The 26512-nt window shown below is 38.7% G+C and overlaps 1 protein-coding gene across 1 annotated transcript in view; it reads right to left on the minus strand.

Moving 5' to 3' along the window:
* Nucleotides 1-782: 782 nt before the first annotated feature.
* The window catches only part of LOC131599204 (uncharacterized), a 36565-nt gene continuing 10835 nt past the window's right edge, over nt 783-26512 (minus strand). The window contains exon 2 of the mRNA XM_058871648.1: nt 783-1042. Coding sequence (XP_058727631.1) covers nt 1026-1042 — 17 coding nt within the window. The 3' untranslated portion in view covers nt 783-1025. The remainder of the gene's footprint in view (nt 1043-26512) is intronic.

Consider the following 26512-nt stretch of genomic DNA (forward strand, 5'->3'; position numbering starts at 1 on the left):
AAAATTCAGCACCTTCGCCATCAAAGTGAGGATAGAACTTAATCAACTCAGTGAACTTGGCAGCATACTCGGTCACGGACTTGTTCCCTTGCGTCAACTCAAGGAATTCTATCTCTTTCTTACCCCGAACATCTTCAGGATAGTACTTCCTCAGAAATTCCCTACGGAACACATTCCAAGTGACTTACTCACCTGAAAACTCCAACCTAGCAAGCGTCTCCAACCACCAATCATCAGCTTCCTTAGCTAGCATATGAGTGCCATATCTGACCTTCTGAGTAGGAGTGCAATCCATAACACGGAAGATTCGCTCGAGCTCCTTCAACCAATCAAGAGCACCATCAGGGTCATGCGTACCCTTGAACACCGGCGGATTCTCCCTTTAGAAAGTCGCCAAACTACGAGATCCAGCATTCTCGTCAGCATTCGGTTGGTTCTGCATAGCCTGAGCCATCGCTTCCAAAGCAGCAGCTATCGCAGCATCATTCCTCCCAGCCATAGCGTCACTACAACACAAAAACAATTCAGCACAAACAACAATACACGATTGTTAGACTACACTACAACTCGACACTTGGCCGGACAAGACCGACCTGCTCTGATACCACTAATGTAACACCCCAAATCTACCCCAAGCATTTATGCGGAAAATATCAGAGTATAAAAATTCTCAACAGAGTCAGGATGTCACACATTCAACATAAACCTGACATGCTTTTTTTAAACTAATACATAACACTATCAGGATTGGAATGAACAAAACTCATAACATGTATCTCAACTTATGAATAGCATAGTATTCATAGCATATTCCAAACTTATGTTCAACATGCAACGGATTCACAATGATTCAACAATTAAGACATAGCATCTTTTGAATCATAAAAAGCAACAATACAAACAACTCCTCAAATACATCATAAGGTTCAATCAACAAATAACAACATCAAGCAAGTGTTCATTTTCCCCCCGAGTGCTACGTATCAGAGCAATGACACCAAAAACTCGACTATAAGCGGAAACAGCTACTCATCTGGATTACCTACTGTCATACCCCAATTTTTGACCCTAAGATCATACATCAATTGCATTTAATCATCGATCAAAAGCACCATTGTGAGGCTTTGTCTTTGATACTGTGATTATCTCTAAGGGGAATCATCAAGCACTTTTAGATTTTTATTTGTTTAGTGCTAACCAAAAATCAAAAAAATATGTGTTTTGTCTCTTTTGTTTATATTTTACAGGTGAAAGATCGGGCAAAAGTCAAAACAGTGCAAGAAAACAATTTTTGAAAATTTGAAGGTGGAAATCGATTTACCCCTGTGGGAAATCGATTTCCTGTGCGCAAAATTCAAAAAAATATAAGGAGGGAAGCTTGACATCATTTTGGCACCTTTTTATTTGATCACTTTACCAATTTTCCACCTCATTAAAATTAACTCCTTCATTAAACCCACTTAAACATCATTTCACCATTTAATTCCCACTTTAATTACCAATTTAATTACCAAACACAAAAAGACCAATTTGCCACTACTCTTGCTCCAATTCTATAAATAGAGACCTATACTCTCTCATTTCTCAAGCTTTGAGAGCCAAAAAAACCCCTTGCAATTTCTCTCCTCCTCCCTACCAAATTCACCAAAGCTCCTTATTCTTTCATAAAGTTTGTGAGTCACACCTTGAACCTCACAAACTTTGAGCTAAACCACCATCCATTTCACTCTTTTCTTCTTCAATTGTTGAGAGATCAAGATTTGTGTTGGTGATTATTGAAGTGGATCTAAGTTTTGTTCAAGAATTGGTAATTTTCATCATCCTTTTCCATCTACCATAATGTGATTCTTTGTTGTTTGTATTCAATGCATCTTTGATGCTATATTGGTCTTATTTGATGGTGATTTGATGGAAAATTCATGCTCCAATGGATATGTGATCATAAGGTGTTTGTATGTTTGCCTAAATCAAGTTTCAAAGTTCATAATGCCGTTTTTTTGAAAACTGTACGCAGGAAATCGATTTCCTACAGAGGGAAATCGATTTCCACTCTGTTTTTTGCGCCAGATCTGAATTCTGCAGGCAGGAAATCGATTTCCTACAGAGGTAAATCGATTTCCAGTGAGGCAGAATGCTTGTTTTTGCTATTTTTGACTTGTTTTTGGTTCTAACTCTTCTTCTACTCCATTCTTTTGATACTTTCTTTGAATCACAAACTAGAGGCCTAATTTCTCTCTAATTTCAATGGACTTAGGGCGTCGATAGGATGAGAATCCAAATCCGCAAAATTATGTGATTGAAATTATGGATGAAAGGAGCTTTTAATGTGGTTCCATCTTTTGTTTCTCTTTATTTTGATCGATGAAAGTCTTAATACTTTGAGAATTCTTATGGATTCTTGGTAAAGACTAGATCACTCACCATTTTTCTTTTCGTGCGGTATTGCTTTCGGAGAATGATCTACATATCATTCCTCTCGCATGCATTAGCACATAAAGTTTTGACCGGCCTCGTTGTAGGGTGATTTCTACATAAATCACTTGGCGATCTGCTTAACATAGCGCAATATTTCGTGTCCCGAATCAAAAAGATCAAACATGGAAGAGAATTGTATGCGGTTGATTTAAGACTTATGAAGGTTTATCGTGTAGTCGCTATGATTTTATCAAGCTTCTGATAAATGTTCATTGAAATTAAATCCGAGTACATCCTTCACTCACCATCGATCTTCATTACTAACTTTGATAACATACTTGACAAGTTTCAAGATGGTTATCTTTAACATCTAACAACTGACTTTAATTTTCGCACTTTATTATACCGCTCTTTATATTTCTCGCTTTATCGCTTTATTTTATCATTTCATCATATTTACATTCCGCTATTTTCTCTTTGTCCATTTGGACACTATGTTTATGTTTCCGCCATTTTCTTTTGTCCACTTGGACCATACTTTACTTTTATGCTAAAACACTAATAAATAACAAAAATCTAAAAAACACCTAAGGCCCTCTTTTGGACTATTGGTTACTATCCCTAGCATTTTGGAGATTCGGACTTATGGACTTAGCGCCTCTGGACCCTTATTCTGTTAATTACTCTGCTGTTATTCTGTCTGTCTGGCATTGGATTGTTGTCTGTTTATGTGTGCAGGTATTTCCTTGAAAGCCCTTGATGGTTAATTCCAAGGCATTGATATAAGGATTTTACCCGAAAACAGCCGTTACTCTGCCCGATTTTCGTCAGAATATTAATGTGCTTAATGCAAAGTGGAGCTAAGATAATAAATTCATCTGGATCCCCAAGTAATAATGTTGGTTTAGTATTGATATTCCAAAGGATGGGAAATCTACCTTGACTCATAATGTCAAGTGTTGGCTTCTTATTTCGGTTAGACCGTTTCTTTCCTTAGCTTTTATTTTACGCAATAGGATAGCCTCTTCATCTCCTCCCATTCTTAAATTTTCAAAATCTTCTCCCTTTTTCAAAAACCTTCTTATGTTTGCAATCTTTTCAAAACCTTTTCTCTTAAAATATCTTTTGCCCTTAGTGGCCTTTTCCTCTTTTCTTCAAAAGTTTAGACACTATTAATTGTCGAAACGAGTCGTTATACCCCACGATTTTGAAATTGATTGATATAATGAGATCTTTTCCGCATGAGAGAGCTAGTGGCATACTCGTTGATTTCATCCGAGTTGGAGCCCTTCTTTCATTTGCGATGCAAAGAACTTGTTTGTTCTCATGCTCAAGATCAATGGCTGAGTATTTCTCTCCGACGACGAGAAAGTGTTTATTCGTTTTTTAAAACGTTTTCCCCTTTTAAGCGGAACTACATTAGCTCTGACTTCTCCATTGCACCGAGGAGGTATGTAGGCACAAGGCTTAACGTCTTGCCGAGCTTATTTTAAAAATAAAACAAACCGTTTTTTAGCACACACGACACAGATTTTCAAAAAGGTTCCTGTGGAGTACCACAGATATGAGGGGTGCTTAAAACCTTCCCCTTGTATAAATAACACCCGTACCTGAGATCTCTTTCTTGTTTTAAAAACAAAACTTTGGGTTTTTCGTTTTTTTCCCTTTTCCTTTGAAAAAATAAAGCGCGGTGGCGATTTCAAACGAAATATTGATTCGAGTCAATCCTATGGCTTCGATATCAGATTTTCCCCGCTACAGAAAAATGGCGACTTCACTGGGGATCCAGTTTTAAGTGTGTTAAGCCTATTTTTGTTTATCTGTGTTTTTTTTATTTGTATATATTGTTGTGTGCTTTGTTTGTTTTTTTTTCTTTTTTTTCTTTTTGGTGCTCGATGGTTCCTCTGTGATGAGATAAAGTTCTAACCCGGACTTTGGTGAGTAACTTGAGATAGGAGGTGGTAAGACCAATAGTCGCATGTCAGGAGCAATCCTTACCATGAGCGTCATATGGTGGAACCCCAATCAGTGGAGGCCTCATGGAAGGTAGTAGAGGTTGTTACGAACCATCGTGATAACTATATTACTTTCAATAGTGAGTGTCCGTAGAAGCTGAATGGCCTAGAACCCTTTTAACCAATCTAAGCCTTTTTAGGATGTAGTGCAGAAACAAGATCAAGTACCAATTTGAGCTTGTTGTCATGCGATACTACGCTCAGACGAGGTCTTTTTAGGCATATTATTGGCGCCCATGAGCAATTGTGCGTGCCGGTAATATCTGATAGAAGATTGAAAACTCTGGGAACCTTTGTAGAACCCGACTGGCAGGTACAAAACTCCTTAGAACACACCTTGTGGGATGGGTAGACCCATGGCTCCATGCTCGTGACGTCGAACCTAAGAACCTGGATTGTGTGATTTTGTGTGATTTGCTGTGATCTTGCGTGCTCTTGATTGTGGTTGATGCATAAACCATGCATTCATGCATTCATAAAAATGACATTCACAAATGGTTTTCAAGGAACTTAGAGACTTTCTTTGTAAACATAACAGGTACCATGGATCAAAAGAGAAGCATCAAGAAGTACACTTTCAGGAATTCAAGCGCAAAGGAATTGAAAGAGCTAGCAACTTTGGTTCCTAATATTGACAACTTCAAAAGCCGTTATGGGAAATTGATCTCTATCTTGAAGACCAAAGTGGTGAAAAGCGAAAGAGACAACAAGAGGATTTATTTTCCTCTGGTAGTCATGAAGATTCAGTTGCATGGAAGGAAGTTGCTGATAAGCTGATGGTCGAGAATGCTCATTTGAAGGCCTTTTATGAAGATGAGTTGGAGAAGCTCCGTAGGAAGCTGCAGAGAGGAGTTGGATCTTCATCAGAAGTGTTCCCTTCTAGTTTTTAGATTTTCCATTGTTTTGTAATTTTGGATCTTTGAATCCTTTTGTAAGCTTTTCTATTATTAATGAAGAATGTTGTTATGTTTTATGTTTTTGCTAATGTTTACAATCAATGTCTTAAAGTTCCTTGAAAACCAATAAAAATAAAAATCATTTGCATTGAATTTCATGCATCATTCTGCATTTTTGGTCTTGCTTCCGAGGGTATTTCCAGAGGTCTTATTCAGTGTTCTTCATACAGAATTGAATCAAGCTGTCTCACCGGTATAACACTCGAGCTAACTGCAAGAAGAAGATGGAAGGTCTTGAACAAGAGAATCGTGAGCTACGTGAAGAGGTTATTACTTTGAGATCTGGTGTGGATCGTCTCACTGCTCTGGTTGAGACATTGATGGCTGCTCAGAATCAGAATCAGAATCAGGTTCCTCCTCCCAATGCCCAAGCTCAGGGTCAGACCACTGTGATTTCTGAAATTGCTGCTATAACTATTCCTGCTATTCCTGTTAGTGCTACTCAGCAACGTATGCCTAATGGATATCCCTGGGGCATGCCTGAAGGTTATTTGTTTGCTCCTGAGATGACTCGTCCGTTGACTCCTGTTATGGTCAACACATCTCCTGTTGTTCATACTGTTCCTTTTGTCCCAGAGCCCATTTATGATGCTGCTCCAAGTGAAATTCATGACAGAATGGATGGTTTCCAAGATCAGTTTGAAGAATTGCAGAAAGAAATGAAAGCTCTCCGTGGGAAAGAACTGTTTGGAAAGAATGTGCATGATCTTTGCCTTGTTCCCAATGTGACAGTACCTGCTAAGTTCAAGTTGCCTGAATTCGAAAAGTAGAAAGGAAATTCCTGTCCTCAGGCACATCTGGTGATGTATGTAAGGAAGATGTCCACTCACACTGATGACCAACGTCTGTTGATCCATTATTTCCAAGACAGTTTGACTGGAGCTGCTTTTAAGTGGTATATGGGCCTTGATAGCACCCATATTCGCACTTTTAATGACTTAGCTGAGGCGTTTGTGAAGCAATACAAGTATAATGCGGACATGGCTCCCGATAGAGATCAATTGCGAGCTATGATGCAAAAAGAGAAAGAATCCTTCAAGGAATATGCTCAGAGATGGCGTGAGGTTGCCGCCCAAGTGATTCCTCCGATGGAAGAAAAAGAGATGACTAAGATTTTTCTGAAGACTCTTGGTCCGTTTTACTATGAGAAGATGATTGCAAGTGCTCCTGTAGACTTCACCGAAATGGTGGGTATGGGTGTCCAATTGGAAGAAGCTGTGCGAGAAGGTCGTTTGGTTCGGAATGACAATTCGTCTGGTGGTGCGAAGAAGTTTGGTTCTTCATTCCAAAAGAAGAAGGAATTAGATGCCAATGTTGTTTCTCATGGGAGGAATAGTCGATTCAGAAATCAATCTCAACAAGTGGCGTCAGTAACCCCTGTTGTGAATTCAGTGCCTGTAGCTCCTGTTAATCAACAACCAGCAAGGCGGAATCCGTATCCTCGAGTTAATGTTGATCCTATTCCCATGACGTACACTGAACTGTATCCTGCTCTAATTCATAAGAAGTTGGTTCAACCAAGGTCACCACCTCCTGTTCCAGAGAAACTCCCTTGGTGGTACAAAGCTGATGCCACTTGTGCTTTTCATCAGAACGCTCCTGGGCATGACTTAGAGAATTGTTGGCCTTTGAAGAATGAAGTTCAGAGATTGGTTCGTTCTGGTATGCTTTCCTTCCGTGATATTGGCCCAAATGTGCAGAAAAATCCATTGCCGACTCATGAAGCGTCTGCTGTGAACATGGTGTATGGATATCTTGGGAAAACTCTTCCAGAAGTGAACGCTATTATTAAAGACGAACCAAAGCCAGAAGTGCCAAACTTTGTGACCCATGGAAAGATGATTAAGAATTGGATCGCCATTGACATTCCTGAGTGTACTCATGCTTCAAAGTAATTTGCTTTTATGTTTTTCAAAAATCCTTTCATTCTGCCCAAGATGAAAGTGAAGTTTGTTGGGGCTTTTTTCTGTTTGTTTTAAACATTAAAATCATCAATAAAAGTCATTTTGTTTCTGCATATACATGTTCTTATCTTTTTGCTTTTTCTGGAAAGTGGTAACACAAAAAAAACCTTAAAAAATGTTTTCATTTGCCATAATCTGCATGATTACATGTTTGCATATATCTTTCCTTTTTCTGAAATAATAATCACTTGTGCAGATTAATCAATAAAACCGTTGATAGTAATGACCCTGCACCCTCTCCTAACTTCGAGTGTCCTGTGTATGAGGCGGAAGAAGAGAGTGATGAATGTATTCCTGATGAGATTTCCCGACTGCTTGAGCACGAGGAAGACACCATTCAGCCATATAAAGAGCCGTTAGAAGTCATCAACTTGGGTTCTGAAGAAGATAAGAAAGAAGTCAAGATTGGGGCACTACTTGGTCAAGATGTTAAGAAGAGGATGGTAGAGCTTCTTAAAGAGTATGTTGACATTTTTGCATGGTCCTACCAAGACATGCCTGGGTTGGACACAGATATTGTGGAGCATCGTTTGCCGTTGAAACCAGAATGTCCTCCTGTCAAGCAAAAGTTGAGGAGAAGTCATCCTGATATGGCGGAAAAGATTAAGAATGAGGTCTTGAAGCAGATTAACGCAGGTTTCCTCGTCACTTCTGTATATCCTCAATGGATTGCCAATATAGTGCCTGTTCCGAAGAAAGACGGAAAAGTTCGTATGTGTGTTGATTATAGAGATTTGAATAAAGCCAGTCCGAAAGATGATTTTCCTCTACCTCACATTGACATGTTGGTAGACAGTACGGCAAAGTTTGAGGTTTTCTCCTTCATGGATGGTTTTTCAGGATACAATCAGATTATGATGGCACTTGAAGACATGGAAAAGACAACCTTTATTACGCCATGGGGGACATTCTGTTACAAAGTGATGCCTTTTGGGTTAAAGAATGCTGGCGCGACATATCAAAGGGCCATGACCACTCTTTTCCATGATATGATGCACAAAGAAATTGAGGTTTATGTGGATGACATGATTGCCAAATCCCAGTCAGAGGAAGGGCACATGGAGGATCTGTTAAAGTTGTTTCAGCGGTTGAGAAAGTATCGTCTCCGTTTAAATCCAAACAAATGCACTTTTGGTGTCCGTTCCAGAAAATTATTGGGTTTCATTGTCAGTCAGAGAGGAATTGAAGTAGATCCTGATAAAGTCAAAGCAATTCAGGAAATGCCAGCACCAAAGATTGAGAAACAAGTAAGAGGTTTCCTCGGACGTTTGAATTATATCTCCAGGTTCATTTCCAATATGACTGCTACCTGTGAGCCAATCTTCAAGTTGTTAAAGAAAAATCAGGGATGTGTGTGGAATGAAGATTGTCAGAAAGCTTTTGACAACATCAAAGAATATCTGCTTGAACCTCCCATTCTGCTCCCTCCAGCTGAGGGAAGGCCTTTGATTATGTACCTCACAGTGCTTGAAAATTCAATGGGATGTGTGTTGGGTCAGCATGACGAGTCTGGTCGAAAAGAGTATGCAATATACTACCTTAGCAAAAAGTTTACCGAGTGCGAAACAAGATACTCGCTGCTTGAGAAAACTTGCTGTGCTTTGGTGTGGGTTGCGATTAATGTTGTGATTGCTAATATGATTATTTTGTGCATTGTTATGTGAATAGCCTCATAGTGTGAATTATAGCAAATTTTGATATTCTGTATATAACGCTATGAATTGATAAGTTGTGTTGTGAGCCTTTGGCTAAAATGGAACGGTGTGATGTTGATATGTGACCGTGGTTGTGTTGTTATTATGTCGTTGTTTCGTTGTCGAATCGTGGTCGTTGTATGTTTCCGCATAGCATAGCATAACATAAAGTTGAACGGTGTGATGTTGATATGTGACCGTGTTGAAGGTTTTGCCTTATGCCTCAGAATTACTGGCAATGTTCTAAGTTGGGAGTTTTACTCCAATGGTACCACATGCATATGCATAGTTGAGTCTCATTCGAGTTGTTGTTGGTTGAAGTTGTTGTCTATGCATTGTGATGCTTATGTGTTGATTTGTTGAAGATGCCGATGTGTTGATATCAAGACTATTCTTTGATGATGTTCTTTGTGTTGTTTATGTTGATGTTGTGTGAAACGGTGATTCATTTATATTCCTTACCTAATATATGATTTATCATAATCCTATTTATATAGTTTGATATCTCACCCTTTCTGTTTGAATGTTGCCTCCACGTGGGTAACGTGCAGGTGTAGCGGGGAAAATCTGATCCATAGGATTGACTCGAATCAATATTTCGTTTGAAATCGCCACCGCGCTTTATTTTTTCAAAGGAAAAGGGAAAAGAACGAAAAACCCAAAGTTTTGTTTTTAAAACAAGAAAGAGATCTCAGGTACGGGTGTTGTTTATACAAGGGGAAGGTTTTAAGCACCCCTCATATCTATGGTACTCCACAGGAACCTTTTTGAAAATCTGTGTCGTGTGTGCTAAAAAACGGTTTGTTTTATTTTTAAAATAAGCTCGGCAAGACGTTAAGCCTTGTGCCTACATACCTCCTCGGTGCAATGGAGAAGTCAGAGCTAATGTAGTTCCGCTTAAAAGGGGAAAACGTTTTAAAAAACGAATAAACACTTTCTCGTCGTCGGAGAGAAATACTCAGCCATTGATCTTAAGCATGAGAACAAACAAGTTCTTTGCATCGCAAATGAAAGAAGGGCTCCAACTCGGATGAAATCAACGAGTATGCCACTAGCTCTCTCATGCGGAAAAGATCTCATTATATCAATCAATTTCAAAATCGTGGGGTATAACGACTCGTTTCGACAATTAATAGTGTCTAAACTTTTGAAGAAAAGAGGAAAAGGCCACTAAGGGCAAAAGATATTTTAAGAGAAAAGGTTTTGAAAAGATTGCAAACATAAGAAGGTTTTTGAAAAAGGGAGAAGATTTTGAAAATTTAAGAATGGGAGGAGATGAAGAGGCTATCCTATTGCGTAAAATAAAAGCTAAGGAAAGAAACGGTCTAACCGAAATAAGAAGCCAACACTTGACATTATGAGTCATGGTAGATTTCCCATCCTTTGGAATATCAATACTAAACCAACATTATTACTTGGGGATCCAGATGAATTTATTATCTTAGCTCCACTTTGCATTAAGCACATTAAAATTTTGACGAAAATCGGGCAGAGTAACGGCTGTTTTCGGGTAAAATCCTTATATCAATGCCTTGGAATTAACCATAAAGGGCTTTCAAGGAAATACCTGCACACATAAACAGACAACAATCCAATGCCAGACAGACAGAATAACAGCAGAGTAATTAACAGAATAAGGGTCTAGAGGCGCTAAGTCCATAAGTCCGAATCTCCAAAATGCTAGGGATAGTAACCAATAGTCCAAAAGAGGGCCTTAGGTGTTTTTTAGATTTTTGTTATTTATTAGTGTTTTAGCATAAAAGTAAAGTATGGTCCAAGTGGACAAAAGAAAATGGCGGAAACATAAACATAGTGTCCAAATGGACAAAGAGAAAATAGCGGAATGTAAATATGATGAAATGATAAAATAAAGCGATAAAGCGAGAAATATAAAGAGCGGTATAATAAAGTGCGAAAATTAAAGTCAGTTGTTAGATGTTAAAGATAACCATCTTGAAACTTGTCAAGTATGTTATCAAAGTTAGTAATGAAGATCGATGGTGAGTGAAGGATGTGTCGCTACCGCGAAAAATGGATAGAGTCGCCACTAATATATTTATCCCATAAGGGAAAGGAATACCAGAAAACCTAACTCAGAACAAGAACAAGGTCTTTCGACCAGAGAACAGGGCACGGGAGTCGGTTACGCGAGGGGAAGGTGTTAGCACCCCTCACGCCCATCGTACTCGATGGTATCCACCTATGTTTGTTTCTATTTAAAGGGTGTCTAATGTCTAAAACCTAAATGCAAATGAATGAAAAAGAAACACGGGGAAAAGAAGGAATTATTTACAAGTGTGCTCGCTTAGGCCCCGCGACCCAATGCCTACGTATCCCTTACAAGGAATCAGAGCGACCGTAGTTCGGCTCCATAGTTTCCATTTGTTTTGTGTTTTTTAGTTGAACAGCGGTTAAGGTCACAATCCACGATGCTCGACCTTTGGAGACTTATACGCCTATTTTGGAAAGGACTTAACTTGTTCTTAGGCGCCTAACAAGGCAAAAGAAAAGCAAAAGTTTGGTTTGTGTCTTTTATTGTAATTCCACGATGACGAAGACCCTCTACAGGGCTTCGCATCGCTTCCTTACTCTGTTTTAAGTCAAAGCCTTTATTAATCATTTTGAATGTTTTCTGGTTGAGTATTTTTTAAGGGAGATTTACTTTGCGACTTAGATCACACCAAGAAAAAGAGTTTTGTTTTTGACTATTTAGAGAATGCTCATCGAGGTCTACACCACAATCGATTCTCTAAATAACGGATAAGAAATACATCGAAATCTACATTCCAATCATTTCTTTTCCGTTTAGTAGAAAAGAACGTACATCGGGGCCTACACCCCAATCATTTCTTTTCTACTAGGTGAGAAAGAACGTACATCGGGGCCTACACCCCAATCATTTCTTTCTCACTATACATCAGAAAAGTCACAGTGTGATCTTTGTCAGGTTTTTTTATTAAGTATTTTAGAGTTGAAAAAGAAAAAGAAATGAGCAAGGGGAACTAACCTATTCTCTAATCTAATTGTTGTTATTCTAGTCTAAGTCTAATGTTAACATACTAATGGGATATATTCTAAGAGGAGCATACAAATGGTATTAACAACATGGGCCAAAAATATGGCTAAAAACAAGCAACAAAATCACACAACATTTATACGAAAATAATATGGAAATGGTACAAAAGAAATACAAGAAGCCATTCAAAAATTAGTACAAAATTAGTCTAAAAAAAAACTACTATTTTTATGAGTTTTTTGTTAATAAGGGAAATCTAATTCAAGCTTAACTATGTTAAAAAAATCTATTAATCCTAAAACTAACAATTTTATTGTTTTCTATGTCATTTTTAATACCTAAAAATCAAACAAAAATTATGATTCTAACTATTATTATTACCTAAAAATCTAATGAGAAAATTATGATATTTTTATATGCTTTTTATCAAAAAGAAATTTAATAACCAAAAATTATGTCGATGCCTAGATTCTAACAAGAAAGCATGTAGTCAGGGGGGTTTGAAATCAGAAATGATGTATGGATTAGGGAATCAGGCGCAGGCCCTTAGCATTTGGCCCAAGGGACTATTTTTATTCATCTTGCTTCAGATTTTAGTTATTATCATTTTTTGCTATCAACAATAATAAAAACAATTAATTAAATAAAATAAAATGAAAAATGAAATGGGATTAGGGTTGAATTACATGTGACCTTTCAGATTACATCTTCTTCCTCTCACCGCGAGAACGGCGCCGAAACACCCCCTCACCGATTCTCTCCGATCAAGTCTCTCCGATCAACTTCGGCCGCGCCGCCTCACCTACCTCGCCACTCACACATCTTCCTTTCTTCGTCTTTGTCTCACACTCAATCCTTCTCCGATTCGAATCCTCACCTTGACTTCGATGCAAACAAATTCATACGAAAGTAAACACGAAGAGATGCTCCGATGACGATTCAAAGACGTCGGCCATTAGAATTCAAGGTAATCATCTGTGTTGTTCTTTTGCTTGTTCCCTCTGATTTGCGTTTCTTATTCTTCTTCTTGAATCAATCTCTTTCTCTGTGTTCTTGCGATGTGATGATGATTGATGTGTGTTGTTGTTGGTTGATTGAAGGAATGTTGATGACGATTTACGAAGAGGGTGGAGTGCGATGGTGATTTTCAGAGAGAGAGAATTGAAGATTCAAATAGCATTCTTTTGATGAGAGAGCTCGGTTCAGAGAGGATAAAGATAAAGTTGTTACAGGTGAATTCCCTCCTTGTTCTGTTACGACTTTCTCTGATATTCTGTTACGCGACTTTCCTCTAATCTTTTCTCTTTTTCATTTTTCGGGTGATTGAATGGAGATGATGAAGGTTCAGATAGAGGTTAACAATGGAGAAGATTGGGAGTGTAGTAGATGATGATTGAGGTGGAGAGATTGAGAGGTTGAAGATGTGATTTGAGGTTGAAGAATTCAGAGAGGGAGAAGAGTGTCAAGAGAAGGTTGGAGATGATGATGAATGAATGGTGAAGAAGATGGTAGAATTGCAAAGATGAATGAAGGTGATGGGGGAAGTGGTCAAGAGAGAAAATGAAAAGGATGGTATGTGTTTGATGAATGATGGATCGAGAGTCTGAAGAAACTGAATCATAGAGCAGTGCTTTTGTTATATAGAGTCTCTCAGGTCAGTGTTTACTCTGATTTTTCTCTTTTAATCCCTCCTTCTTTCCGTTATGAGCTGTTAGATCAAATTTTCTGTTGAGAATTCTGTTAGGAGTATGATGCTGAGCTGGATTTCAGTTAGGAGTTGGTTATAGTTAGTACTAGGTTGTTGATAGGTAGTTAGGAAATTCTGTTACTGTTAGTTTTGATTGTTGTTTCTGCTTAACTGCAACTACAGGGGGCTGTTAGCTTTGAAAAGTTAGTTAGTTACAAAAGACTTTGTTAGTTAGTTATAGGGAGGTTAGAATTCTGTTGCAATTCCGTTTGAAAGTTGGTTATAAGGTTGGGATTCTGACTGGTTATTGTTAGTGGTTTGGATTTGGTTGTAATTGTGTGGAATGGGTTTTATGCGCGTGGCTATGTGTGATATAGTAGCAGTAGGCTTTGGTGAAAATGCACTTGTATGGGCTGCTGTAGTAAACGATGGAGGGACCTATTTTGAATTGTTGAGAATGTTTATTTATGGACTGTGTATGGTATGGTTTGCAGGTTTTATGTGAAATTTTCTTTTTGACTGTTTTTTGTGTGTGTGTAGAATATGATTGACTGCGCAGGTTTCCTTAAGGCTCATTGTAGACCAAAGGTTCAAGAAACATACAAAATACAATGCCGGTGTAGCAAAAGGATCGCCAAAGAACGTATTGCCCGTAGAAAGGTCACACACCAAGCCGAAAACAACACAGCCTCTTTGAAAAAGAACAGAGCTAGGCAATGTCAACGGAAAGTTTCCAAAGGAAGGACCGTCAATCTGAGACAAGCCAAGAAAGATAAGCACCAGCATAGGCGGGCCAAGAAATTTCAAACCACAAAGCACAAGTGATGATTATGCCGAAACATCTTTGCTCTACTGTAATCCAAATCAGGAACCTTGCTACCATGAAGTCTTTGGTACCAAGACAGTAAAGCCTCAATGAGATACATTTGTTATAGTTTTTGTTTACAAAACTTTCAGCCAAAGATGTAATCCACAGAAAGGCCACGAAAATAATGTGACTTGCATATGTATTATGAACATGTTTTTTTTTTTTGTATGACTTGTAATTACACCCCTGAATTTTGTATTTATGAATTTTGACTCCTTTGAGATGTAATGTTGCCTTGAGTTTTTCCTCAACTTGTTGAATTCAAATTTCCAAAACTTTTCACATTATTTTTAATTGTCCCTTTGGATGCACCACAATATCAGTTGAAAATCAGTCAGAAGATTGAAGTAGCCTTCGGTTGAGAATTAATTAGCAAGATTTGGTCCACATAAAGTCAACCTTAATCAACTGCATATCTTTGTAACGCTTCTTCTACAATGATTCAATGAGAGGTCCAGACAAACAATAACCGAGTCAAGATGGATTGTAACACAAGCAACCCAACAAAAACTAGGATCACTATACATAGCATCTTGATTCAAATAAGGTCCTTTGTACCAAGTCTTTACTACTTAGTGGGTATAATCATAAGGAGATAGAATCATCAATTTAATGCAAACACCAATACAAGTCAGCCTTAATTGTGATATCCTTGAGTATAGGACCCTGACTTTTCAATGTCCTGCATCCCATGTCGATGTTATTGATTAAATGAATGCATGAGTGTTAGATGACCTAATGGAGGTATGTATAGAATGCAAAACTTAAGCCAATTAGAAATAAAATTATATGGGCAAATTTTGGGGTGCAACAGCTGCCCCTATTTAATCGTCTTAAACCTGAAGGTGAGATTGGCGTTAGCCTTTCGAACATTCGAGGTAGAAGAAGATTAAATACTAAAGTACCAGAAAATTTGCACTCCGGGTAACGGATGGATGACACTTTTTTTTTTTGGCTGCCTCCACTTAACAAGCTTCGGCAAGTAACAATATGATATTCCCATAGGATTTCCTTAAAAGAAGGAAGAATTTGTGATGCCTATTTGCAACAGGCAAGTGCAAGAGATTGGTTTGCCATGACACTTTTTGGGGAGTATATGACAAACGTCCACAACTCGAGGGGTGGGACACTTATGACTCGTAAGTCGGGAACTAACGACTCGACGGTCGGGATTCACAATACGAGGATTCAAAAGCTGACGACTCGAGGGTCAGAGAGCAAAGGATTCACAACACGAGGGTTGGAAAACTGACGACTCAAGGGTCGGAAAGCAAAGAATTCTCAACACGAGGGTTGAAAAACTGACGACTCGAGGGTCCTCTCAACACGAGGGTTCTGATGACTCGAGGGTCGGAAAGCAAAGAATTCTCAACACGAGGGTTGAAAAACTGATGACTCGAGGGTCGGAAAGCAAAGGATTCTCAACACGAGGGTTGAAAAACTGACGACTCGAGGGTCCTCTCAACACGAGGGTTCTGATGACTCGAGGGTCGGAAAACAAAGGATTCACAACACAAGGGTTGAAAACTGATGACTCGAAGGTCGGACAACGCGAGGGTTGGAAAATCGATGACTCGAGGGTCGGAAAACAAAGGATTCACAACACAAGGGTTGAAAACTGATGACTCGAAGGTCGGACAACGCGAGGGTTGGAAAATCGATGACTCGAGGGTCGGAAAGCAAAGAATTCACAACACGAGGGTTGGAAAACTCACTGGATCTGAAGGGGTATGCCGATAACCACCGGACTTGAACGGGGAGGACTAATCAAAATTAGACCTGACCTAAGGATGCCCATAACCACGGGACTTGAAAGGGATGCCAATAATCATTGGACTTGACGGAAGGAGACTAGTAACGACTAGACTCTTATTGGGGATGTTATTAAACACTGGGTTTGCAAGGAAACATTGATGCTCGCGAAGCATAAGAACTACATGGATCCCACAGGCCAAAAGGCGGGGTGTAATTCTACAAAAGTGACAATCATTCGAATTGCCACACATAAAGTATGGATTATCCAAATGATCGAACTCAGCAAACGGGAAATAACCGTAGATACAATGATCTTGACAAAGAATGACTCTGTATCCAATCCACACTGGAGAGAGAAAGTGAGACTTCTTCTGGGGATATATTATTTTGTGCCTTTGAAGCACATACAAACTTGGCTTATGCATTGATGCATGTTTGATTTTTCCATGGCGTAATGCTCCATATTCATGGAAATGCTACGCAGTTTTGTATATGCAAGGTGAATGCAATGATTACTATATGCAGAGATAACGAGGGCCCTTTAGAGAATATTTCGCTGACTTGTCGATCGAACTTCGTCTCTGACCTCGGGAGAGGTAAACATCAGGGAGAATCCCCTTAGTGTTGTGAATTCTGTGGGGGTGCCAATAGATATTGGACTTTGACTTGCAAGATGTACTTCTTTGTTGACTTGAAGAATGACTTCTGACTTCTCACCATGTGCCATGACTTGGAGAATTTTCAGCTTGAGGAGATTCCCTCAATTTACCATATTGGAGATGAGAACTCTGATGAGGAACCATCGTTGAGAGGGTTGGAACAACTCCGAGGAGAAATAAACTCCTATACTTGGGGAAAGAATGAATTCCCAGGAGAAATAAACTCCTATGCTCGGGGAGAGACTTTTATAGGAGAAATAAACTCCTATGCTTGAGGAAAGAGTAACTTGTTGGGGAAAAGCATTATGATACTTATCAACTCTGTGATGGTCAACTGCACTTTACAAGTGAATGACGGTTCCTTCAATACAAACCAAAAAGATCATGCCCCAGGCTACTTGACTTACAAAGGTATCTGATTCACGAAGACATTTCCCTCAGAAGGATCCTTACACCACAATTACTTGAGAAAATTTGCCCCAGCATATTCATACATTTGAAATATTCTTTCTCTTGATCCCCGGATCCTTGAAGAGGTTTTTCGAATCTCGACGTAATTGCCCCAGATTGAGTGAGTTTGAGAGATTCCTCGACGTCACTACCTCGGATTGATTGAAATCAAGAGAGAGATTCCTCGACTTGATTAACCCTGATTGGTCGAATTTGAGATGTCAAACCTTGATTTGCTTGCCCCAGATGGGCTGAACTCACGAGAGAGATTCCTCGTCGTGACTACTTCTGATTATGTACATCCTATCGGAATCCTTGAGTTTTACTTCCCTTAAGATCCCACAAATCGTGGAAGTAACTTTACCACACTCAATAGAGTTCTCAAAACCTTCAGGGTAATCAATCAAAGAGAGTATCCACTGCTCATGCTCAATAGAGTCTTCAGGCAACATGCCCCTTGACATCAGTTTCCGATACGATTTCCTTTTACTCTAACGGAGCTCTCAAATCCTCTTACTTTGACACGATCAAGCTTTTCATGGATTCTCATCATGTAAACTTCCTTGATGTTTAAGCAAATGTTTTTTTTTTTTATGCAAAAGAATGTTAATTCTAAGAATGACAATTCTAATACAAAGTTTATGCTAATCTTGAAGTTTGAAGAAATGTTTTTATGAAATGAGGTAGCAACCTCTTGTGAATGAAAGATAAAGCGAGGATACGATACCAACATATATATGTGTTACGCTTCATTGGGAGTCAGTAAACACTATCTCATGGGAGTGCGTCTTCGAAATAAACCCTACTTCAATTAGGACTTTTAAGGGTTGTAACTTGGCCGGGTTCACGGTTTTCAGAAACAAAGGATTTTTAGGCTCAAAATTATTTGGTACCCACCCCCTTCATGATGTCCTCCATTCTTAAGTTCAATTAACTCAACATGAGTGTCCATCTCTCACAAGGAATTTTTTTTTGAAACGGTTGAGGAATCAACGAGGTTTTTCGGACATGGCAGTCGCTCACCTTTTATTCTTTTGATTCATTATCACACGACTTTGTTCTTGCTTTATCTTCACCATCATTTTTCTTTTTATTGCTATATATTTTTCTTTTCATTTTTTCATCATTTTTTTTTTGCTTTCTTTTTTCTCTTTTTTTTTGAACAAGTCGTGTGACCTCGCATTGTCTTTGATTCGTTGGAAGTGATTGCGACTGCCTCATTCCATGGTTGATGAAGGATTACCATTGTGGCGTCGTCATCTTTTATCCTCTTGGCGGGTGAAGGGTAACCATCACGGTTTTGACTTTCCTCAACCTTTTGAAGGATAACCATTGTTGTATCCTTAGATACATACCCTTTATGAGTTTTGAACACTTGATCAAGTTAAATGAACACTACCCTGCCCCTGGGTTAAAAAATAAGGGTTTTTTTAGAAAAGAAACTCCTACTTCAAGGCTCAAAGGGGTTAACGAGGGTCTATCTCCCTTATATCTCCAGTGTTTGGGGATTTGAAACAATGCCTGTACATCATCAGCAGGGTTTTATTCAAAAACACATGATTAGGGATTTTGCATTTTTTTTCATCATTCTCCCTCCGCTCGTTGCCTAAGCAAGCGATTAGAAAAGTTGGTATCGTAATGCCAAAACACTTTTTTTTTAGTGAAAACGAATGGATTACTTCAAGACGAACATGAACAATGTATTATGATTTTCATTCAAAAATTAACAAGTTTTTACATACTAGCAATGCTTAAACAAACAAAGAAAGATTACAAATGAAAATGCAATAGAGAACTAAATGAATGCCATTGTTGAGGAGACTTGACTCCGTATGGACTTATTGCTTCAGAAGATCCACTGAGTCAAAGGAGAACTTCAAATTTGGCCCTCAGGTGTGAAAGCGATAGCCTTGGAATCAATCAGGTCTTGAACCTTGTCTTTGAATGGCTGACAGTCTTCAATCGAATGCCCAGGTGCCCCAGCATGGTAGCCACAACTAACATTAGGGTCAAATCCCTCAGGATACGGGAAAGAAACAGGCTTCAACTGCTTTGGTTCTACCAAGGAAAGATTGATCAAGTGAGAAAACAACTTATCACGAGTCATAGGAATGGGATCAAATACTCTTTTTGGCTTTCTATGCTTCTGTTTACCTTGTTGGTGACGAATCTGCTGATAATTCTGCCTTTGTGGCACATATTGACCTAATTGATCATTTGGGATAAGCTTCTGTTGACCAAACTGAGTGGGAGGATGATTGAGAGTTGCAACACAAATTTGTGGGTCATCCTCAACAGGAGTTACTGCCACTGCTTCCTGACAAGAGATATGATCAGGAGAATAATCAGGAGATTCCTCTTCATAATCGGACACTTCATTGGTCTCTTCACCCATTTGCTTAGGGACTTCAGAAGGAGTATCAACAACTTGGACATTACCATTCCTAATACCACGCTCCATTCGTTCTCCGACAAGAACCAATTCTGCGAAATCAGAAGCTTTACATGCAGCCAAACATTGGTAGTACGGACTTTCCATCACATCCTTAAACATATCCATGAGCTCTTTCTCTAAGAGTGGAGGTTGAACTCTAGCAGCTAATTCTCTCCATCTTCGGGCATATTCTCTGAATGATTCATCAGTTTTCTGAGTCAAAGTTTGGAGTTGCATTCTGGTCGGAGCCATGTTACTGTTGTGCTTGTAACGCTTGACAAAGGCTTCTGCTAGTTCTTTCCAAGTTCGGACATTGGTTCTTTCGAGTTGATTATACCACTCAAGAGATGTGCCACTGAGGCTATCTTGAAAGAAATGCATTAACAGCTTGTCATTCTCAGCATAAGGAGCCATTTTGTTGCAAAATGCCTTAACATGAGCTATTGGACACGTGGTACACTTGTACTTCTCGAAGTTGGGGACTTTGAACTTAGCAGGAATCTTAATACCAGGCACTAGGCACAAACTAGCAGCATCTAGGTCAATGGAGTCACGACCTTCCATGGCTTTCAACCTTTCATCCAGGATGTGGAACCTTCTGTCAAACTCGTCAATCGGGAACCTGAAGGCTTCAAGTTCTGAATTATTCTCATGATGCGAAGTCTCTTTAACAGGAATTGGAATCTCAACAGTATTTCTAACATTCTGATTCACAAGACCTTCTCCTGTGTTGAGATTAACATTTGTATCTGGCCTCTGAAGAACCTGTCTCAACTCTTCGTGTCTAAAAGCAAGGGCTTGAATAGCCTCCATACAATGATTCAGGTTAATCCCCATTTCTGTCCTCATCTGAGTTAAGTCCTCACGAAGTTGTTCCATGGTTACCTTTCGAGCACGTAGCGGTGAGAAGTCAATTCGTTGCTGAAGTCAAAATCTGTGTAGAAAGGGCCCCCATAAGCTTCTGAGAGAAATATGAAATGCATGATAGTATGAATGCATGTTTCATTTCTAAGGGATCCTAAAGCCTTTTCATCAACTTTGTTTCTCTTTTATTCTCTTTTTTTTTGCATATAATATCTTTTCTCTTTTTTTTTTTTTGTTTTTCTACTTTTTTCCGTTTCCTTTTTTTTTTGGAAATAGACTTTAGAATCCCCACAAATGAAGTGGATAAAGTAATGATGGTATGCAATGCAAAAGCATGGGATCAAGGTCCATATAATATTAGTATCCACTGTACAATCCTCTGAATAACTGATGTAGGTCAGATGTAACAGGATCAAAGGTCCGACACCTTTTTGAATACTAGGAGAACCAATAGTTACCAACAGAACTTGTACCTGCACCTGCAAAGAATATGATTCCCTCCCCACTCACGGGTGAATCTAGGTCAGGGTAGGTCAAAATGGCAACCAGCGTTATCAGTCCTCCTGAGGCACCAATGTTGTTGCATCTACATGCCAACAATGATACCCCATTTGGACCTCGACTGGGCGTGGGTCTCATGATCGCACTAGACAAGACCTGACATCTCATCGGCGTCATGACTATCCACTCTATCCTAGGTATCCTATGTGTCACTCTGGCCTGGGTATTGGGCCTTTTACCTCATAGAACATCCCACCCAACCTGCAAAACAGAACAGAAGACCCCAAGGAACACAGAATATAATCCATATGCATGATGTGCAAACAGAAATAAACCTGATATGCAAGCAGAAAAATAAACATGCAAACATATATACAAGGTATAGATATAAAACAAGTAAACACCCAGTAAAAGAAACAAACAAAGGCTAGGATCGACTCGCTAGGAATGGACCAGCAATAGGTCTAGCAACATCCCCAGTGGAGTCGCCAGCTGTCGTTACCGCGAAAAATGGATAGAGTCGCCACTAATATATTTATCCCATAAGGGAAAGGAATACCAGAAAACCTAACTCAGAACAAGAACAAGGTCTTTCGACCAAAGAACAGGGCACGGGAGTCGGTTACGCGAGGGGAAGGTGTTAGCACCCCTCACGCCCATCGTACTCGATGGTATCCACCTATGTTTGTTTCTATTTAAAGGGTGTCTAATGTCTAAAACCTAAATGCAAATGAATGAAAAAGAAACACGGGGAAAAGAAGGAATTATTTACAAGTGTGCTCGCTTAGGCCCCGCGACCCAATGCCTACGTATCCCTTACAAGGAATCAGAGCGACCGTAGTTCGGCTCCATAGTTTCCATTTGTTTTGTGTTTTTTAGTTGAACAGCGGTTAAGGTCACAATCCACGATGCTCGACCTTTGGAGACTTATACGCCTATTTTGGAAAGGACTTAACTTGTTCTTAGGCGCCTAACAAGGCAAAAGAAAAGCAAAAGTTTGGTTTGTGTCTTTTATTGTAATTCCACGATGACGAAGACCCTCTACAGGGCTTCGCATCGCTTCCTTACTCTGTTTTAAGTCAAAGCCTTTATTAATCATTTTGAATGTTTTCTGGTTGAGTATTTTTTAAGGGAGATTTACTTTGCGACTTAGATCACACCAAGAAAAAGAGTTTTGTTTTTGACTATTTAGAGAATGCTCATCGAGGTCTACACCACAATCGATTCTCTAAATAACGGATAAGAAATACATCGAAATCTACATTCCAATCATTTCTTTTCCGTTTAGTAGAAAAGAACGTACATCGGGGCCTACACCCCAATCATTTCTTTTCTACTAGGTGAGAAAGAACGTACATCGGGGCCTACACCCCAATCATTTCTTTCTCACTATACATCAGAAAAGTCACAGTGTGATCTTTGTCAGGTTTTTTTATTAAGTATTTTAGAGTTGAAAAAGAAAAAGAAATGAGCAAGGGGAACTAACCTATTCTCTAATCTAATTGTTGTTATTCTAGTCTAAGTCTAATGTTAACATACTAATGGGATATATTCTAAGAGGAGCATACAAATGGTATTAACAACATGGGCCAAAAATATGGCTAAAAACAAGCAACAAAATCACACAACATTTATACGAAAATAATATGGAAATGGTACAAAAGAAATACAAGAAGCCATTCAAAAATTAGTACAAAATTAGTCTAAAAAAAAACTACTATTTTTATGAGTTTTTTGTTAATAAGGGAAATCTAATTCAAGCTTAACTATGTTAAAAAAATCTATTAATCCTAAAACTAACAATTTTATTGTTTTCTATGTCATTTTTAATACCTAAAAATCAAACAAAAATTATGATTCTAACTATTATTATTACCTAAAAATCTAATGAGAAAATTATGATATTTTTATATGCTTTTTATCAAAAAGAAATTTAATAACCAAAAATTATGTCGATGCCTAGATTCTAACAAGAAAGCATGTAGTCAGGGGGGTTTGAAATCAGAAATGATGTATGGATTAGGGAATCAGGCGCAGGCCCTTAGCATTTGGCCCAAGGGACTATTTTTATTCATCTTGCTTCAGATTTTAGTTATTATCATTTTTTGCTATCAACAATAATAAAAACAATTAATTAAATAAAATAAAATGAAAAATGAAATGGGATTAGGGTTGAATTACATGTGACCTTTCAGATTACATCTTCTTCCTCTCACCGCGAGAACGGCGCCGAAACACCCCCTCACCGATTCTCTCCGATCAAGTCTCTCCGATCAACTTCGGCCGCGCCGCCTCACCTACCTCGCCACTCACACATCTTCCTTTCTTCTTCTTTGTCTCACACTCAATCCTTCTCCGATTCGAATCCTCACCTTGACTTCGATGCAAACAAATTCATACGAAAGTAAACACGAAGAGATGCTCCGATGACGATTCAAAGACGTCGGCCATTAGAATTCAAGGTAATCATCTGTGTTGTTCTTTTGCTTGTTCCCTCTGATTTGCGTTTCTTATTCTTCTTCTTGAATCAATCTCTTTCTCTGTGTTCTTGCGATGTGATGATGATTGATGTGTGTTGTTGTTGGTTGATTGAAGGAATGTTGATGACGATTTACGAAGAGGGTGGAGTGCGATGGTGATTTTCAGAGAGAGAGAATTGAAGATTCAAATAGCATTCTTTTGATGAGAGAGCTCGGTTCAGAGAGGATAAAGATAAAGTTGTTACAGGTGAATTCCCTCCTTGTTCTGTTACGACTTTCTCTGATATTCTGTTACGCGACTTTCCTCTAATCTTTTCTCTTTTTCATTTTTCGGGTGATTGAATGGAGATGATGAAGGTTCAGATAGAGGTTAACAATGGAGAAGATTGGGAGTGTAGTAGATGATGATTGAGGTGGAGAGATTGAGAGGTTGAAGATGTGATTTGAGGTTGAAGAATTCAGAGAGGGAGAAGAGTGTCAAGAGAAGGTTGGAGATGATGATGAATGAATGGTGAAGAAGATGGTAGAATTGCAAAGATGAATGAAGGTGATGGGGGAAGTGGTCAAGAGAGAAAATGAAAAGGATGGTATGTGTTTGATGAATGATGGATCGAGAGTCTGAAGAAACTGAATCATAGAGCAGTGCTTTTGTTATATAGAGTCTCTCAGGTCAGTGTTTACTCTGATTTTTCTCTTTTAATCCCTCCTTCTTTCCGTTATGAGCTGTTAGATCAAATTTTCTGTTGAGAATTCTGTTAGGAGTATGATGCTGAGCTGGATTTCAGTTAGGAGTTGGTTATAGTTAGTACTAGGTTGTTGATAGGTAGTTAGGAAATTCTGTTACTGTTAGTTTTGATTGTTGTTTCTGCTTAACTGCAACTACAGGGGGCTGTTAGCTTTGAAAAGTTAGTTAGTTACAAAAGACTTTGTTAGTTAGTTATAGGGAGGTTAGAATTCTGTTGCAATTCCGTTTGAAAGTTGGTTATAAGGTTGGGATTCTGACTGGTTATTGTTAGTGGTTTGGATTTGGTTGTAATTGTGTGGAATGGGTTTTATGCGCGTGGCTATGTGTGATATAGTAGCAGTAGGCTTTGGTGAAAATGCACTTGTATGGGCTGCTGTAGTAAACGATGGAGGGACCTATTTTGAATTGTTGAGAATGTTTATTTATGGACTGTGTATGGTATGGTTTGCAGGTTTTATGTGAAATTTTCTTTTTGACTGTTTTTTGTGTGTGTGTAGAATATGATTGACTGCGCAGGTTTCCTTAAGGCTCATTGTAGACCAAAGGTTCAAGAAACATACAAAATACAATGCCGGTGTAGCAAAAGGATCGCCAAAGAACGTATTGCCCGTAGAAAGGTCACACACCAAGCCGAAAACAACACAGCCTCTTTGAAAAAGAACAGAGCTAGGCAATGTCAACGGAAAGTTTCCAAAGGAAGGACCGTCAATCTGAGACAAGCCAAGAAAGATAAGCACCAGCATAGGCGGGCCAAGAAATTTCAAACCACAAAGCACAAGTGATGATTATGCCGAAACATCTTTGCTCTACTGTAATCCAAATCAGGAACCTTGCTACCATGAAGTCTTTGGTACCAAGACAGTAAAGCCTCAATGAGATACATTTGTTATAGTTTTTGTTTACAAAACTTTCAGCCAAAGATGTAATCCACAGAAAGGCCACGAAAATAATGTGACTTGCATATGTATTATGAACATGTTTTTTTTTTTGTATGACTTGTAATTACACCCCTGAATTTTGTATTTATGAATTTTGACTCCTTTGAGATGTAATGTTGCCTTGAGTTTTCCCTCAACTTGTTGAATTCAAATTTCCAAAACTTTTCACATTATTTTTAATTGTCCCTTTGGATGCACCACAATATCAGTTGAAAATCAGTCAGAAGATTGAAGTAGCCTTCGGTTGAGAATTAATTAGCAAGATTTGGTCCACATAAAGTCAACCTTAATCAACTGCATATCTTTGTAACGCTTCTTCTACAATGATTCAATGAGAGGTCCAGACAAACAATAACCGAGTCAAGATGGATTGTAACACAAGCAACCCAACAAAAACTAGGATCACTATACATAGCATCTTGATTCAAATAAGGTCCTTTGTACCAAGTCTTTACTACTTAGTGGGTATAATCATAAGGAGATAGAATCATCAATTTAATGCAAACACCAATACAAGTCAGCCTTAATTGTGATATCCTTGAGTATAGGACCCTGACTTTTCAATGTCCTGCATCCCATGTCGATGTTATTGATTAAATGAATGCATGAGTGTTAGATGACCTAATGGAGGTATGTATAGAATGCAAAACTTAAGCCAATTAGAAATAAAATTATATGGGCAAATTTTGGGGTGCAACAGGATGTACTCGGATTTAATTTCAATGAACATTTATCAGAAGCTTGATAAAATCATAGCGACTACACGATAAACCTTCATAAGTCTTAAATCAACCGCATACAATTCTCTTCCATGTTTGATCTTTTTGATTCGGGACACGAAATATTGCGCTATGTTAAGCAGATCGCCAAGTGATTTATGTAGAAATCACCCTACAACGAGGCCGGTCAAAACTTTATGTGCTAATGCATGCGAGAGGAATGATATGTAGATCATTCTCCGAAAGCAATACCGCACGAAAAGAAAAATGGTGAGTGATCTAGTCTTTACCAAGAATTCATAAGAATTCTCAAAGTATTAAGACTTTCATCGATCAAAATAAAGAGAAACAA

Source organism: Vicia villosa, linkage group LG4 (genome assembly GCF_029867415.1).
Source record: "Vicia villosa cultivar HV-30 ecotype Madison, WI linkage group LG4, Vvil1.0, whole genome shotgun sequence".
Lineage (NCBI taxonomy): Eukaryota > Viridiplantae > Streptophyta > Magnoliopsida > Fabales > Fabaceae > Vicia > Vicia villosa.